General features: G+C 35.5%; 1 protein-coding gene across 23 annotated transcripts in view; it reads left to right on the top strand.

Annotated features, from left to right (window-relative positions):
• The window catches only part of NETO1 (neuropilin and tolloid like 1), a 104,151-nt gene extending 96,165 nt beyond the window's left edge, over positions 1–7,986 (top strand). For 7 of the 23 annotated variants that reach the window (XM_070627890.1, XM_070627882.1, XM_070627885.1 and 4 more), the window contains 3 exons: positions 4,596–5,154; positions 6,128–6,202; positions 7,478–7,986. In XM_070627890.1, coding sequence (XP_070483991.1) covers positions 4,596–5,154; positions 6,128–6,188 — 620 coding nt within the window. In that variant the 3' untranslated portion in view covers positions 6,189–6,202; positions 7,478–7,986. Of the gene's footprint in view, positions 1–4,595; positions 5,155–6,127; positions 6,203–6,917 lie in introns of those variants that run through there. The other 16 variants (XM_070627888.1, XM_070627884.1, XM_070627875.1 and 13 more) reach the window with 6 other exon arrangements.
• Positions 7,987–19,282: the final 11,296 nt, after the last annotated feature.

Below are 19,282 nucleotides of genomic sequence, written 5' to 3'. Positions count from 1 at the left end.
GTCCCTTAGGTAGACTGTACACAAAGGTTTCTTTATGTAGACAGCAATCCTTGGCTTGCTTATAAACGTTGCATCTTTTAGTTAAGTTGAAAATGCCAATATACTCTTTTATTCAGATCCAATATTAGCCAATTTGCAAAGGAAAAGAAACAGGCAAATAACTCTTTCATGCAAGTCTAATATTATCTACTAAAATGTCTTCTGTGGATAGAAGATGAAAGGCATTGCCACAGTAGCCCTGGTTCATACAGTCAATAAGAAAGGCACATCCTGGATCAACTATCTTGATGGTGGGATATGGGCAATGATCAGTTTGTGTCCAAGGAAACCCTTTGGAGTGGATGGAAATTAAATATTTTGTGCAGAATCTTAATACAGCACTACTAATGCTTAGTAGTCACAAGCAGCTTTGTTTGCTAATGTGGCTTTGTTCCCACACGTATCAGGAACATTTGACGTGAGACAGTAATCAAGAAGATATGAATGGAGGTGCATCATGAACTCCCATGTTCATCTGTTCCAGGTGGCACAACCGCTATTCTGATTTCTAATTCACTGTCTTGTGATGGGAGAACATACCTTTCATGATTTCAGTCATGTTGAATTTATTGGAATTAGTTTTATGGCCTAGCATAGGTATGGCCCAGCATGGCGGATCCTAAAAAACGTCCCCTTGAAAAAAATGCATTTTGTTGTTGTTAGGTGAATTGTTCTAGAAGTAGGTTTATGAGATTGTTCAGCTCTTCTATTTCTATTTTTATTTTCTACCATGTTTTATCCATTATTAAATGTGCCTATTGTATTCTCCAACTATTCTGGTTGAATTGTTTGACTCTTTCTTCAATTGCATAAGCTTTTGTTAGGATCCATATATATTTTAAAATGTTCCATCTTCCTGATGGATTGACTCTTCTATTGATTGTTATAAAACTATCTCCTTATTTTTAGTAAATTTTTGTTGTCTTAAGGTATACTTTGATGTTAGCCTGTCCACTCCAGCTTTCTTATGATTGTGAGTTGTATGGTCAATCTTTTTCCATCCTTTTGCTTTCAGTCTATCTGTCTCTTTGAATATAAAGTGTGTCTCCTGTATGTAGCATTAGTTGGATCTTATTTTTTGATCCATTCTGAAAATCCTTGCCTTTTCTTTGGAGTGTTTAACCCTTTTGTATTTAATGCTGGTATTGAGAGAGTTGAGTTTACGTCAGTCATTTTACTTTCTGTTTCCTATATGTTTCATGTATTTTTTGTTTCTCTTTTCTTCCTTTATTGGTCTCTTCTGCATTAAGTGAATATGTTTTAGTGTAACATTTTAATTCCTTCAGTGATTTTTCAGTGTATCTTTTTAGTTATTTCCTGAGTAGTTGCTTTACGGCGAGAGCCTAACTTCTCAAAATATATTTCAGATTTATACTAACTTAATTCCAGTGAGATATAAAAACATTATTCTAATAGCTCTATTATCTCTTTTTTTACCTATTACTTTATACATCTTATATCCATGTGTGTTACAAATCCAAGAATACATTGCTATAATTATTATTTTATGTAAACTTATGTCTTTAAAAGAAGGTGAGAGAAGAAAGGAGAGCAAGTATATATATTAATATAGTTCATTATATAACCCTTATTATTTACCATTTCTGATTCTTTTCATTTGTTTTGGTGGATTCACATTACCATCCAATGTCATTTCCTTACTCTGGGAGTTTTCCTCCCACCCATCTCGTTTGTACTGTTATATTACATTTCTATAACCTATAAGCACAACAATATGATTTTATACATATAATATTGATTTTTTAAAAAATTAAGGGAAGAATGCAGAAGAATATGCAACTATACTGTCCTTTGTCATTATTTACATAATTGCCTTTATTGGCAACATTTATTTTCCTGCTTAATTTATTGTCATTTTAAATTTTTCATGTGGATTTGGATTACTGTCTGCAGTTATTTGCTTTCAATCCCTAAAATTTGTTTTGATATTTCTTTTAAGGCAAGTCTTTCAGCATTAAATTATGTTATTTTTGTTTATTGGAAATATCTTTATTCCATTCTCATTTTTGAAAGTTAGGTATGCTGAATATTAGATTTTTGGTTGACAGTTTTCGGTTTGTTTTTGCCTGCAGAATTTTGAGTATGTCATCCTCTGCCTTCTGGCTTCTGTAATTTCCGATGATAAATCAGCTGTTAATCTGATTGGGGTTCCTGTCTACGTGATTATTTTTCTCGTTTCTTTTAAGATTTTCTCCTTGTCTTCCAACATTCCAACTATATGTTAAAGTGTGGATCTCTGCCTTTAGCTTACTTGGAGTTAGTTGAAATTCTTGGATGTGAATTTGTTCATCAAACTTGGGACGTTTTCATCCTTTATTATTATTTTTGTAGTATTTTTCCTGTTGCTTTCTCATTCTCCTCTCCTTATACTCCATTACCTTATGTTGGTGCATCTGATACTTTGCCTCATTTTTCTGAGGCTTTTTGCTCTTTTTCTGATTGCATAGTTTTCATTTATCTTGTTTCGAGTTTGCTGATACTTTCTTCCTCCAGCTGAAATATCCTCATTCTAGTGAAATTTTCATTTTAGTGATTGTACTGTTCAACTCTAGATTTTCCATTTTTCTTTTTTATAATTTCTATTTTTATTGATATTCTCTACTTGATGAGGCATTATCCTCATATTTTTCTTTACTTCTTTGATCATACTTTCCTTTAGATCCTTGAACTTATTTTATAACGGCTGCTTTGAAATCTTTGTCTGCAAAGTCTCAAAGGCTTGTATTTTCCTGTTTCTTTACATGCCTTGTAACATTTTGTTGAAAACTGGACATGGATAATATATTGTAACAACTCTGGATACTGATTCCCCCCTCCCCAGGGCTCCTTATCATTGTTTTCTTATTTACTTGTATAAACAAGTAGACTTGGCTGGCCTACTTCGGTGACTCTGTCCCTGATGTTGCTCCGTGAAGACCATGGCCCTGAGCACCTTACTCTCACCCTCAGGTGACCATGGTTTAACAAGACTCTCCCTGTTCTCTCTCTTTAGATGTCTGCCTCTGTTGGTATCACACCCAGCTATTACTCTCCACTAGTTGCTGGATGATTGCTCTCTTGTTTTGACAATGCCCAGAAACATAAATTGTCCTATGATCTGATCCAGTTAGATTCAGTTTCTTTGCAGGGGTAGTTTTTGAGGCCAAACTTTTGGTTTGTTCCAAACCAAGAGGGTTCTTCTTGGCTGTTACTTTCTTGGTTTATTATGTTAACCTTCTAGCTGTTCTGAGGTTTGGCTTGTGGCTACTAAGGAGCTAATAACCTCCTCCTAATTGCTTACCAGAAAATTTCCATTGTTTTGAGATTTCCTTAGGCTTGAACTTCTCTACACTCTGTTCCAAGTAAAGTAACTTTGTTTAGGGAAAGCTATAGTGCTCTCTGTTTTTGTGACTTGCCTCTCTTCATGGGCATGACGTCTGCATTACTGCTTTGGGTGAAGAGGGGGCAGGGAAGTGACTCAGTTTCTCAGAGTAACACCCTTGCTTTGTGAATAGGGCACTGGGTGAAGGTGGCAACATCTGGTTTGCTCAGCTTGCCTCTCCAGGCAGTTCTGCTCTCTGAGTGAGCTGGGGCAAGTGTGATTGCGGCCAAGCATTCTCAGCCTACTGTGCCTGGTGTAGACGCTCTGCCCTACCAGTGGGGGCTGGGAGGAGGAAGGGAGCCCCTGACATCTCAGCCACTCTTGTCTGGAATAGAGCATCTGCGGTATGGATCTGGGCTTGGTGGGCATTGAGAACTGCTGGCGGCTTGGTCCTCCTGGGGAGATACTGTAACTCTAGGCTGGGAGCTGCAGGGAGAGGAGGCCTGTGTTGTGTGAAACTTCCCTGAGTAGACATTCCATCATGATAAACTGGAGTTGGGGGAGCTCAAAAGCCACAAACTCTCACTATTCTTAAAAAAATTTAGTAGATTTTCTTGTACCTCTATTAGCTGTATGCCATTAGGACAATTTCCAGAAACTTTAAATGGTTGGGGTTTTTTTTGTAAATGCTTTTTACTAGTTATGGTTGTTTCGTTGGGGGAAAGGCCCACAGAAGCCCTCGGGCCACCATTCCAGAAGTGTCTGTCATAAAGTTTGATTATCTTTTGGTATCAGGATATTGTTGCTACTTTGACTTATCTGCATCAGGAAGAAAATCAGAACAATATAGGTATATTAGCACCCTCAATAGTGGAGTTTGGAGGTTTTCTTACACCTATGAGAAGAAAGAATTTACTGTTTTTAACATTGCCAGTTCCTTCCCAAATGTCATGCTAAAGGTCTTACAAGATCTTCTCCAAACATATATTTACATTTAAAATAGGGATGCTGGGCAATGGGAGGGCTGTTTCTAAGGCTAGAAGATAAGCCTTTGTGAAAAGTGAAAATTTTTGTATATTTTTAAAGATTATTTTTATGTTACTTTAAGCCTATAAAAATTTTGTGCTCAGCCTATTTCATTTTAAAGTTCTCAGTATACACTTTGACTGCCATATTAATACGTGGTGGGTTGTTTCTTGTTTTGTTTGTTGTTTTCACTCTCCTCGACCTGTAGAAAAGAGGAAAGCCAGCCTGCTGGACCAGCTGACCAACACCAGTGGGACTGTCATTGGAGTGACTTCCTGCATTGTGATCATCCTTATTATCATTTCTGTCATTGTGCAGATCAAACAGCCTCGTAAAAAATATGTCCAAAGGAAATCGGACTTTGACCAGACAGTTTTCCAGGAGGTGTTTGAACCTCCTCATTATGAGTTATGCACACTGAGAGGGACAGGAGCTACAGCTGACTTTGCAGATGTGGCAGATGACTTTGAAAACTACCATAAACTGCGGAGGTCCTCTTCCAAATGCGTTCATGACCATCACTGTGGATCACAACTGTCCAGTGCGAAAGGCAGCCGCAGTAACCTCAGCACAAGAGATGCTTCTGTCTTGACAGAGATGCCCCCCCAGCCCGTCAAACCCCTCATCCCGCCCATGAACAGAAGAAATATCCTCGTCATGAAACACAACTACTCACAAGATGCTGCAGATGCCTGTGACATCGATGAGATTGAGGAGGTGCCCACCACAAGTCACAGGCTGTCCCGACATGATAAAGCCGTCCAGCGGTCAGTATCAATCGATTTTTTGATGACAACTATAACCTGAGGACTGAAATGCTTCCAGAATATTGTGTTGTATTTTGTCTTCATATTTCAGTTTCTCTTTTTATTAATGATTTAAACCATAGTGTCTCAACTTTTTCCTCTTCTTTTTCCTTTTCAGTGCTATCCATACTCTTCCTAAATCCCATATATGTATATATGTGTATGTGTGTGAGCACACACAGACCAAAGATAGTTCATTTATTTCTATATATGTAACATTTATATAGAAATCATGGCTTTAATTTATATCACAAATTTATATTGCTAATTTGCTTCCACATGGTCATGAATGTTGCTCTAATCAATATTTATATATTTTAAGATATGAAATGATATTTGGACATAAATGCCTTACCAAGATGGTTAAGCCATCTTGTTGAATAATTTTAATGTAAAAATAACATATTTTGCAATATAATGTATTATATTTTTGGTATGAAAGTGAAAAACTTTTTTTCCACATATCGCATAATACTTACATTACAAATTGCATATGACAACATAGTATGCTAAAATACTAAACATTTATATTTAAACATAGCAAGAATTAGTAGAAACGTTTTCCTTTTAATATAAAGACAATGTTATCTGTATTGTATTATTAGCCCTAAAATTAATAAACTTTTGAGGAACGAAAATTTAATTTTAGAAAAAATTTATTTTGAATCTCCCAATCCAATCTACTTGTGTTTTGTTTTGCATGTTTCCTAGCATTTAGTTTGTTTTATAAATGTCCATACTTTCTCAATTCATTCTACATCTTCCAAGCCTAAACTATTTTTAGTTGATTTAGTACTTTTGCATGCTGATGGAAAAAAAATCTATCTCCTCAGTTCTATGAATTTTTAAGAATGCTTTTAAGTAAATGTTTGTATGCATATTTATTTTTTGTGCAAATATTACTTTGTTGAATGAAATAGCCATAACATTCCAGGTTCTGCCTCATTGGGTCTCTAAGCAAACATGAATCTGAATACAACACAACTAGGGTCTAAAAAGAAAATTCAAGGTAAGCCAATGCCCTCGGTTCCTTCTCTCCCTTTGTTGTATTCTGTTATGTTTTGTTTTGTTGCAATGTCTTGTAGTTTTTTAGGGAATGTGCTATTTATTCATTTCTTGAGATGTGTGTTTCATAACATTTTATAATTAGAAATATAATGGATTTAATGCTGATGGAGAGATGCCTTTTAGTAGATGTATCTTTAAAATAAATGTTAATATTCTTACCATCAGGCCTTGTACTGCAAGGTCATTAAGAGGGATGTTCAATTAACAAGTTAAATTTTATGTGTTTTAAGGAAAAAATTAGTGAACTCTTCAAAGAAATACCAGAATAAACCCAAGGTTTTCATAATAAAAAATCTGAATATTGTCTCAATATAACTGGAGTCAATATATAAAACCGGTAATAATTTTATTGATTTAACTTGGCAATATTTTACTCAAAACTCATACACTAAGTATTTGGTGGTACTTTTACAATTTGCGCACTCTTATTTTTGCATGAATATGTAGCTTATTTCATCAAAATTAAATGCAGCATGTTATGTCAAATTTTATGAGATAAAATTTGAATGCTTGATAATGTACAATGTTCCATAAATACCAGTTGTCTATGTGTACATCTATTTTGTCATCGGGTATCATAATGGCTTTACTTTTACCACTTGATAAGTCTATATCTATATTAGACTAATTCGTCTCCAATTAAATTTGCTTGACAGCTAATCTCTTCAAAACTCTTCAAGCCTACCAACTATTCTTGAATTAGGTGAATGCATTTCCATGCTCTGTATTACCTTGATAAATTGGTGTATTTGTATGCATTTTTCATTGGGAGAAAATGTTTTAACTGTGTTTTATTTTCAGAGAAGAACTATTTATACAAACATGGGGACTGTGAAAAGAAAATTCTATAGTGAATTGTGAAAAGTGGACATATTTCTAAATTCATTCCACTGCCTTTATCCAAACTTAAGAATTACAGACATTTGTTATTTCTTCGGCAAGACATCCCCGCTGCACAATGATATGTTCATTTCGTAATTTGGTTGCTGGCCACCAAGTGCTCCTTAGTTTTTAAATACATTTTGAGATTTACTGGAAACTTGAAGAAGAAATTAGTTCCTGATTAAGACTCTCCCAACTTTATTTTTACTGTCAATTTCACTTTGTTTCTATGTTGTTTTATGTCTTTGTTAGATAATTGTACATTGTGTGATATGTGAAAAAACACAATTTGGGATGAACTTTATGTTACATGTACATTGTTTTCATTATATAGACTGATTGAGAATAGTGCGTTCCTGAGTGATTTTGAACATGCTCCAGTGAAAAATGAAAATATGGACCATGGAGACACCAGCTAGAGGTTTCATGGACTAGAAGCATCTATTGTTGTGTTATGATTAAACGCAGCCAAAAGTAACGAGTAAAACTGCTAGATTGCAATAAGAAAAATCTCTTTTTTTGGCCTTTCCTATATACCCCCGATTTCTTTTTTGTTTTATATCAAAGGAAGATACCGAGTTTCAGAAGTAGTTTTTGAAATTAGGTATTTTACCATTCATACCCTTGAATAGAAATGTTTTTTGATTAAATACTTAGCGATAGGATTGAATTGCATGTCAGTACTGGATATTTGAGTTGGAAAAATATCCTTTTTATTAGACACATTGTAAAAAGCATGCATTCTTGAATACTGCTGTTAACTCTTCCATTTCTTTGTGTCACATGCTTGCTACTTGTAACTTTTTATATAAAGATATATAAAAATGTATAATAATTTCCTAACTTGAGTTAAGAGAAATGTTTTCTTCTATTAGAGTGATAAAAACTCACTCACATAAATACACACTTTATATCAACTGTTTCCACATTTTAGGCTACAGGATGTCCTTTAGTATGGAGGCTTACTTCTCCAAAATTTGATTTCTAAAATTTTATGGAATATGTTCTCCTTTTAGAATAGGAAAGTCCTTTTTAAATGCTTTAAAAAACCAGGCCAATTTATGACCCAAATTATACCATTCTGAGTTGTTCTCATACTCAGGCACACATACAATACCTGAAAGCTTACTAATTATGGTGTGTTTAATATAAATAAAGTAAAATCATATAATATGTTTAATTGCTGTTGAATTATATATACACTCTATAAAGTTTGATTTAGTGGGTGGGCACTTTTAAAATATTGAATGTGTATTCTTAGAAAATAAATTTGAAAAATCAGAATTAGCATAAATCTGCTTACCAGCATTTCCAAAACTGCTGAATTCTCTGAGGTTCTGTCCTTTAGATAGCAAAGCAGTCTGGTCTATCACAATCCAAACCTTGTAACTCCAGCAGGCTTCATGAATCCACTAGGTGAATTGCTCACATACACCTCTGTTAGGAATTCAATTTCATACACGTTACAAAAACAAATAAATGAGAAAGAAAATTTTATGATAAAAAATTAAAGAATTACCATAGCAATTCTGAATAATATATATTGAAAAAATATTAATCTACAGAAGGAATCGCTTGCATGAATTTGATAAACTGGTGAACAGAAAAAATATATTGAACATGATAAAGAAATGGTATTTTTACTGTTGTGCTGTATATTTTTATACACATTGCTTATGTTAAAATTTAGCCTTTTTTGTTTGACTTGACTGATTTATTTATTGCCATGCCTACTTTTATGCCCTTTAATTCAAAGTTAATGCATCCAGAGATTTTTTTTTGAAGTGCTAGTTATGTTTTATACTACTGTCTCTATTTAGAAATCTTCATAGGACTCCTTACACTTTGAAGGAATAATCTCAAAAAAGTATGATATTTATGTCAAGACATTTTATTTATGACAGGAAAATAAATTAGGTGAACCGCTTATTGTCCTGTAGCTGTCCACAGCCTTCCATCTCTTCCAGCTCTTCCTAAATATATAGAGTGCTTCTGATCTGCTGGTTCACTGCTTAAAAGATATTTGCACCAGAGATCCATTAATGGAGACTTTTAAAACCAAATCCAACTTCACTAAGTATAATGATAAAGACGGATTGCTTACATGTATTTAATAGACAACAGCTCCATGGGTAAACAAAAATATTTCAAATAGAAATAGGCCTCCTCAGTGGCAATACCAAAAATATGTAAAAATGGGCATTGACTCATCAGAAAAGAAGACAGTGCTGATGCTGGGGCAGGGAGCGGGAGGCATCTGTCGTCCCTGGCAGTAACTCTGGGTGCTGGATCTTGGGAACGTGGGGCTCCACTATACCTGGGAGGCCCCTGGAGGAGGCTCTTTAACAGCCAGTGTGGAAATCTATCAATATATTAAAAACTTCTATCTACTGGTTACGTCAGATCATATCACCTGACTATCAGTCTTTGATTTACGTTCACACGGGGCGATACATGTAGATAAGGAATGAGATGCTTCAAGACTTTCAAATCAAGTTATTTTAATAAATAAATATATTTTTGATAAAGTGAATTCAAATCTTACTGACACAAGTGCTTTATTAATTCCATAAGATGTTTTCCAATGGCATAATTACGGACTATGTAAGTTAATTTGAAAATAGCTCTTTTCATTTCATTTCTCTCTGTTTGAATTCACTTTCCAAGTCTGGGAGACGTATCATGATTATGGGCAACACCTATGAAATCTGAATTAAATTTTTTACTTCTGTCCAAGTGCAGTTTACCCGCCAAATTCAAGGTCGGTGTGGCGATTTGGAAATAGGAGTTTTTGTACCTGATTTTATATACATGCCATTTTACACATCATATTACAAAATAGACATATATAATGTTTGATTTGACATAATTAACTTCCACCTTGATTAGATAATTAAAATGTGGCTATAAATCTAATTGGAGATCAATGTCTTTGGGCTTTTAAAGGAGGATAATCCACATTGTAGAGATGCTGGTTTTTCTGTTTCACATTATTTTTTTCTGTGAAAATGATTTCACTGAGTCTAACCGACTCCATAAGCTGTTATTCCCGATATTTAATAAAGTTAGGTCTTCGACATTACTTGATTATTCACTTAAGCTATTGCATCAACTTTTTCTACACTTGTCCCTTAAGAATTTGGGTTTTCCTCTAATTTGATAGCTTTTTAAAAAAATTCCTTAAATGGATTTTCCTTGACCTCAGAATATCATAATAAATTGCAAAATATGATACTGGTTCCTGTTACCTTAATCAAAATAATGGCAAATAATTTATTGATGTTTTGTTGATAGAATAAATAATAGCATTTTATCTTATTATGAAGTTTGTATATTTCAATGACGAAAATGAGTCCTGTAAGTTTCCAACTCTGGAGGCAGATTAAATAAAATCTTTAAAATCCTCTGGATCCTAAATGCATCTGATCTGAAGAGTGAGTTTCAGTTCTGTCCAACTTCATTGAAGCGAGTTACTTTCTATATCATGTCGACCTATGAATTCTTTCCTCCCTGTGCTCACTTCTATTATTACAGAGGGTCAGCCAAGAAATTGTTAAATATACAAAAGAATAAAATAAATAGGACTTGAAATAATTATTAATCTCATCCATTTAATTCATATTTCCCATTTCTCTCATAAAGATTGAATAAATTAGCAAAATAAAGTATAATGTTAAATCACCAGACATGTTTTTATAAATAATCCTGTTCAGTAAGTATGATGCCCTTTGTTAATGTAGAATTATCCTGATTAATTTTATTAATGAATCTTTTAAAATTGTACTGCAAATTTCTTTAACTGAATTATACCATTCAAGTAAATCCAACAGTATAATAAAAATAACAAATATTGGGGCCGGCCCCATGGCCGAGTGGTTAAGTTCACGTGCTCCGTCAGAGGCCCAGGGTTTCGCTGGTTTGGATCCTGGCTATGGACATGGCACCACTCATCAGGCCATGCTGAGGTGGCGACCCACATGCCACAACTAGAAGGACCCGCAACTAAAGCATACAACTATGTACTGAGGGGATTTGCGGCGAAAAAGAAGGACAAAAAAAATTGGCAACAGTTGTTAGCGCAGGTGCCAATCTTTAAAAAAATAAAATAAATAAAATAGTAAATATAGGCAACCGATGTCAGGTGTCGCTCATAACATCTCATCATTTTTTATTGTGGCTTCTGGTTCTGTACTTCCTTGTGTGTGACTAAAGAAGTAAATGTCCCCTTAATTGGCCTTTAATTCCTCAGAAGTAGGAATAGTAAACTCAACCTGGTTCAGACTTCTGGCATTTACTAGGGCTGATTTCCAGAAGGTTTTTATTCCTGAACCAATATGATCATACAGTTAAACCACCTTTTTATATCCATGATAATTGTACCGATAATGTTGACGAACATGTTCTTGTTTCTCCCCAACATCTACCACCTCTCTGGACTTTGAGTCAAGTCACTTTACAGTGCTTCATTCTTTGAAAAATTATGAAGTTTTTTGCCCTCCTCTTAGTAGTCACAGATATAAACACAAAATGTAAATGTGACCTGAAAACATGATGTGTAAATTATTTAAAAGAAAACATTCTTATTATATCACCTTATAACATTTGTACTCTTTGTTCACTTTCCCATGAGTTAAGTTTAATAGCAGCATAGCCAGCCTTTTTTGAGCCTGTTCAATCTCTATATATAACAGGCTTCTTCCTAAGTGCTTTGGGGATGAAAAAGAAAAGGCAGCAGTCCAGTGGGGAGCTTAATCCTGGATCCTCGCAGAAGGAAGGGCGCTTAGAAGGCCCTAAATAAGGAATATAAAGTCCAAAATTATTTGCTAAGCTTTCCATCTTGAAAAGCTAATTAGTTACCTCCTTCACAAACTTGTATGGAAGATAAAATATATTCAACTTTCAATAGAGTATAATACAGATGATGTTTTATAATAAAGAAGTTAGAAGCAGAAATATGTGGATAAAAATATATTCTCAAGTAGCTCAAGAGAGGCTTAATGAACACTTACCCTTCTAAGCAGGTCTGGAAGTTTGGAGACCATTGTCAAATAGTGTCTCAGGGAAGCATTGCACCCTGAGAACCTGGAGCAGGGGCAGTCTCGGAAGACCATGTATTTGAGTTGGCTGGAGCACAGGAGTAGACAAAAGGAGTGATAGTAAATGTAGTTGGAAGAATAGGTTGGCAGTTACATCATGATTTCTGAGTGCATGTAATGCCATCCAAAAGAGTTCACACTTTATTCAAAGGAGCGTATTTTCATGTCTCTTAGCAGAGTATGGCTCAAAAATTATACTTTAGTAGAATCCTCTGACAGCAGTGTGTTTGCTAAATTGAATGAGACTGGAATAAATAAAAGAAATCAATACAATACAGAAAAAAAACATTAAGAAAGAATAACTGATGGGTTGTTAGATATCCAGAAATATCTGTCTTGCTTTTCTATTTATTTTCTATCATGTTTTATTATTTCAAGATTATGGTTGGCTAACTAGTGAACATGTTGAGTGCTACACACTCAACACCATTCTGAGTGTTTTACATGTAAATAATTCCTTAGTCATCTTAGCAATTCTGTGGCTAATAATAATAATACTAGTTGTTATGGCTGTTGTTGTTGTTATTCCATTGTACACATGAGGAAACGGAAGAGAGTTTTATTAGCTTTTCTAAGACTGCACAATAGGGTGTGACAAATCTTGCTCTGAACCCGAGCCGATTAACCCCAGAGTCAGCCAGCAGCCTCACTGACGTGCAGTACAACCCTTGACTACGCAACATAGTGTGTTTCACTGAAAGAAGCTGATACTTGCTCATAGTAACCCCATGGTTTTGTGTTTCTCATCTGTAAAAATATGTATTATAGCAACTTCTCTCCACCCTATGGCATTTGAGGATCAAATGACAATGCATTGGAAGATATTTTTTATACCCTATAATACATTATAAATAAACAATTTTTCCTAAGTCCTGTGTAAACTTCATTTTATAATTGATAGGGAGCAAACACATCGTCTACAAAGAGCAGTAATGAAGAATAACTTCCAGCCTTCTCTTGTCCACAGTGAAATGTATGACTTCCAGAACCTACTAATTCTTGTTTCAAATGAATGACATTTTCACCAATGCTTATTTTATTTCATCATCTTATTGAACAACGTTGAACTCCAATGCTCCTGGGTGACCCCAAAAGCCCTAGCCATCAGGTGTACACAGAAATACCAACACTGGAAAGAAAGTCCTATTTTTCAATCCCAGACAATTGTTTGGTACAAATTCACATGATGTCATAATATTGGATAAGCAAGTATGTCTATAGTTATCCAGATAACCGTAATCTCAGAACTGTAAGTATGACGTAAAAATGTGGTGCAATGCAGTAAAAAAGAGCTGTTCAACAAGACAAATTCAAATTTAATTTCACTTGATACTGCTTATGTGCTCTTAAAATAGTTGTTTGGCTCCTGTGAGCTTCACTTTCTTTATCTGTAGAATAGAGAGCCTATACCTGATGAAGAAAGTTGTGTGACAGTGAGAGACTGTGTCCATAAACAAACAGCAAGAAATCAGTGATGCCAACCTGGGGGCTCTAATTTTTACATTTGTATTTTACCAGTTTTTGCTTCGGAGAGGGAATAGTGTCTCCTATATGCCATGCTTTTATATCTGTGAACCAGGCATTGCTGACAAAAGTGGAGCACGCCATCTCTGTGATCCCCATGGGTCTAGACAACCCAGGAAAAGACCTCACCTTTCATAGGCACGAGTCAGCTGACATCAGTGTATGAGGGATTATTACCACAGGACCAAATGGAAGGAATGTAGGTGTTAGGTGTGGAAGAATAGGGGTCAGACACTAACTATTAGATCTTAATGGGCCACCATTTGGCATCAATGAGAGCGATACTGGAAGAGGCACCAACACAGATATGCTATTAATAATGTGTCAGTGAGAATTGCTAATCTCTAGAACCTAAGTGTTTGAAGACAGTTTGGGTATCCGAATGACCAATTTCCGTATCCTTCAAAATAACTAAATGCAGAGTCAATACGGGTCTGTTAAATGAGGAAATGAGCAGAAGAATTTTATTTAAACAAGTAAATAAATTCCTTTATTTGTCACAGAAGCACTGTCCTGACCTGACACCTGGCTTATATGTATTAGTCCTTCCTTCTAGAAACTACAGAACTAAGCCAGATTCTAAAGTAAGCCTGAATAAGTACCATTTAACAATCATTGTTATGGGAACATTATCTTTCTCATTTTTTAAAAAAAAATTAATTCTCAGGTTGTATTTTCAAAATAAACACGCACAAAATATTAAGTTTAAAGCACAAATGCTTAGAATAACATTTAAATAGAATTACTTGAAGTAAATATCAATTTAGTGTACTTAGGAACTATCGATCCTTCCAGAGTTTTAGCTTTTCTCATTTGCTAACTTTATGAATAAAAGTGTCGTTTTTAAATATCACTCTAAAAAGCAGCTTTTCCAAGTAGATCACTATTGTTAAGATGCATCCTATGAACACATTTCATATAATATACTTACCCAATTTTCTGAAAGGATAGTCTTTATGTGTTAAAAAGATGAATTAATTCTTATTAATTGATAATATTAAATTGTTGATAGGAAAATAGTCATATAATATTAAAATGTTTTATAAAATGTTAATGAACTTGGGGGAGAACACTTTCTCTCTCTACTCCTTTGCTCTAGCAGAGCTTTTCCTCCCAACTATTTGGAGACTTTCATAAAATCTACAGCTATGTTCTGACTACATGCTTCTCCTTTGGTCACTTGTAAATAAGCATCATTTTTTTAAGGACTGTGTGAGTTGGTAAGATATTGTATCTCACTTTCTAATCGATTGTGCTCTGAATTACTATGGCTGGGACTCTGCAAACTAATCATTTCCTTTGCCAGCTGATCCCTCTTCAGATTTCCTAACAGAGGGGAGTAGAGGAAGACGGAAAGACAGAGGGGACATAAAGGACTTGCTTTTTCGTTCGCTTCCTGTTCTTGTCAGCATCATCCAAGAAAGGGCACTTGGATTCAAGTAGCCTGCAGCTTCCTTTAGCACTTGGAGACCAAGCCTCCTACCACCCCTCAGAGGTATCTGCACCAGCCAGCTGTGTCCTCCTTGAAGCTCCCAGATTTGCCACTAATGGACAATTTCTAGGTTCTAGATTCTGAAAACCCCAATTTATTCCAAGTTTTTCCTGAGTCCCAAGGCTGGTCAGGCTCTGTAAAGAAGCTGATTATCTACATGCTGCCTCCTAATTCCCTTTTGGTTTGTCAGCCTTCCAACCCGTGTAACAGACTCCCTTTATCATGGTCCCTCTGTTGACGGATCGAGTCTGTTTTCTGTTTTACTGACCAGAAGATTATGATGGACTTTAACTGGAATTTTTTTCCTCATTAAGAGCATTTTAAAATTCCTCCCTGAGACTCTTGCTTAACTTCTGACACCTTTGCCTAATTAAGTTTCACACTAGAAAGAAATATTTGGCTAAATTATTTCTTGAATATTAGTTCTATAGCATGAGACATTAAATTTTGTGTGACTATGATACATACCTTTAGTGAGCAGGTGTTCATTTTGTGGGGTGGGTATTTCTCAATTCTCATGAGGATTTAAAAGGGGGGAATATCATTTATATTGAAATGAAAAAGCATCGTGGATCCTCTTTCCAATTTACGTTCCTGACCTAGCCAGCTCTAGGCAACTTCATAATTCATTTATGAGGACCACAATTAATTCTTGCATGTCTCTAAGTTTTACTTTATTCTCTAGAAATAAAGTTCTTTTCAAATGGTTGACCAGTATGAGCCTGCTGATGCCTTCAGGAGAGCCTAGGCACCCCGACCCGGCCTATTAGAAGTTTCAGAGCATTTCCTAGGAGGGTTAATGACTTAAATTCTGCCTAATCAGCCACAGAGCTTGGAAAGTTAAATTTTTATAACTTTAATTTTACAGGGAATGACTTCAGATCTAATCACTGGTGAAAAGAACTTTAATACCTCTAAAGTCAACCATCATCAAACTTTTATCTCAAGGGAACAGGGAGACAACTAAATGAGGCTGACAGGTGAACTGAGTGATTTTGACTCAGACTGTGTTCTGTTTAAATTGTAACTCCCTCCAGTTTTTGATTTTACAGGGGGAAAGATCTGGGCTTTTTTGCCTTAATCAGATGAAAGCTTAGCTTGTTAAGATAGAATCGTTTCATACAAAAAAATATTCTTGACACTACTTAAATTTGGACTTTTACCAGAACATTCACATGTATATTCCTGTTTTCCTAGTAAATCTAACAAATTTTGCCATTTCTGAAGGGACGAAAAGAAGAATGGGCTTCATTTCAAAACAGAGATAACCTGTGAGACAGTAGCTCTGCATTGAAGTATTAAAAATAAGTAACCATTGTTGAATGTTCAGTTTTTGTTAAGACACTGTTCTTAGTATTTTACGGGTATTTACCCAGTTAACCCTCATGACAATCTTATAAGGTAATTATTATTAGCTTTATTTTACAGGTGAGAAAATGAGACCCAAAGATATTAAATAACATTCCCAAGATCATGTAACTAATCAACTGTAAGCCCTGGGCGTAAACTTCGCAAGTTTGGGTACAGGATCTATAGACTTAACCAAGCATCATACTGCTTCTAGTTGATTACCCACTTATTAAAATTAATAAATGGGAAGGAAAGTCTTAGCCACTGATTGGAAACCCACGCTTCCTAAACTACTGAGCACACAGGGAGACAGAGGAGAGAGACAAGGAACAAAAGATAGTCAATTCTCCTTGAAAACATGCTTTAGGAATTCCTGCTGGGAATTATTGGAGAAAAATAATGGAGAATCTTTGTCTATGGAACGATTTTAGCATGATGTACCTAGTCTGTATAGGTTGCTTATGGTAAATAAATTTAGAAGTCATGGATTTATGGTATAAGGCCTATTTAAAACTATTAGAGTCAGCATGTGAATAAGTAATAAATGACAATGTTTCATCACTGAAATATCTCTCTTTGTATAAGTAATGCCTGACACACACCACTTAGAGAGCTCCTAGATTTAAACTGTTAGGGTGAGGGGAAGCGGTGGGGGCAGGGTTGCTACTGCAGCTATAAAGGACCTGGAGAGTTGGGAAAAATCGTATGTCATGTTATGAATGTGCCTTGATTAAAAAAATGAGGCATATTAGGGGAATAGAGAGTGATGAGATACAGAATTGATATTTTATGTGGAAAAGAGCAGCATCTCTGATAGTGTGATGTTTGACCAGAAGTTTAATGAAGGAAAGTACTGAGACATGTGTTTTATCTCAGGGAAGGATTTCCTGGCAAAAGGAGTCTGCCTGATGTGTTTGAGAAGACAGAGTGGTAGGAATGGACTGAGAGAGTGATAGCTGTAGGAGATAAAGGGAGAAGTAGATGGGGAGGAGATGTGGTCGGGATGATCAAGCAGTGCTAAAAAAATAAAATTTATTCTGATGGAAATGGTAAGCCACTGAAGGGTTTTAATAGGGCGGTGACGGTATGGCTGTGCTTCACCTGGTTTTCCCTGTCTGCTGTGGTTGGGATCAGTCTATAAAGGAGAGAGAGTGACATCAGTGAGAACAACGAGAGGGATAATAGTGCAGCTGAGAGATGAAGGAAGTGTGGCACACCTGTCAGGGGCAGTCAGAAAAATCCAAGCCACTCTAAATATCAGGGCAGTAGAAAGATATCTAGGAATTCAGGGCTTAAATAAGCTTTGAAAACCTAAAGGAGCAAAGGTCCAGAGAAGCTTTGAGAAGGATCAGGCTGAAGTAGGTCTGATGCCTAGAAGATTCTGCAATTCTCAAGATTCTCTGGAAAACTCCACAGAACTATTTGAGTCTACAGAAATGGAGTGGGGAGGGTAGTTCTGAAGAACATGCCTACACATATGTGAATGTCATATGTGCCCATGCTTCTGGCTGTATGTGCCTGTAGAGAACAATGCCCTCTCCACCTCTTCCGTCTGCCAAATCTTACATGAGTGCTTATCACTGACAAATTCTATCCCTAATTTATATTTTCTACAATTCCCTAAATCAGAATCGTTACTTGTTTGTAGCATTGCTTTCAGTGTAATCTTTTTATATGTCATTCATTTCTCAATGGCTTGGTAGAGAGGGAAGCTAAATATATGGTCATAGTCTATCCTCTGGAAGTAGAAGTCTACCCCAATGTACCTACCTAATTAAATAATTAAATTGTTTATTTTTGTATCTTTCTTTCCTACTAGTGTACCAGCTTCTTGAGGGAAGTAGAAATCCTTTTCATTTTTGTATCCCCAGAATATAGAGTCTTTCCTGAAATATATTGGATGCATGATAAACAATTTTTGGTTGAATGAAAAACCTTTCCATAATAAGAAGATTCATCATAGGGCAAATTAAATGCTAATATGCTAAGAGAATCACAATGAGCAAGTAGAAAGGCATATAGTAAAGTGATCTACACTGAGAGAAATGATCCACGTAAAATTATGATTCGAATTTGGGAGAGTTTGTGGAGGAAGTCCTGGACATTACGGGCAGGACATGAAGAGCAGAAAAATAGCAGAAAAAGCAGCAGGAATTTTTTGTAAAAATGTGTGCAGAGCACAGCCAGGCTTAAAACAGCTACAAAACATTTTCAATAGACCATTTTATTTTTTCTATTAGTATTTTTTTTTAATCAGGGGAATCTTTCAAATATTCATGATAGACTTGGGAAAAAAATGATTCAAGATATATAGGCTCCTCAAGGCTTACCAAGTATAATTGAATTGATATGCTTGTTTTTTTTTCAGATACCATTACATTTCTTGCTGCAATATGTTATAGATAGACAGCTCAATCTTCTTGTCAAGTTTTGAAAGGATATATCTAAAGACTATAAAATATTTTGGAAATTGTACTTATTAAAACACAACAGTGCAAACACAACAAAACCCTTTTCGAACTGGGTTTGATGCCATTGTTCTCCATGGAGCAGTCTCAGTTTACCTCATGGTCCCAGGCAGGTGAGAGCACAGCAGCAGCTGGAGTCACAGCAAAGGCAGACAACACACACATCTGTTAGAAGGGTCTGGTTTTTCAACAATGGACACCTAGTTCTC

Source organism: Equus przewalskii, chromosome 7, assembly GCF_037783145.1.
Source record: "Equus przewalskii isolate Varuska chromosome 7, EquPr2, whole genome shotgun sequence".
Lineage (NCBI taxonomy): Eukaryota > Metazoa > Chordata > Mammalia > Perissodactyla > Equidae > Equus > Equus przewalskii.
Note: the sequence above shows the minus strand (reverse complement) of the source record. Positions and strands in the feature narration are given on the sequence as shown.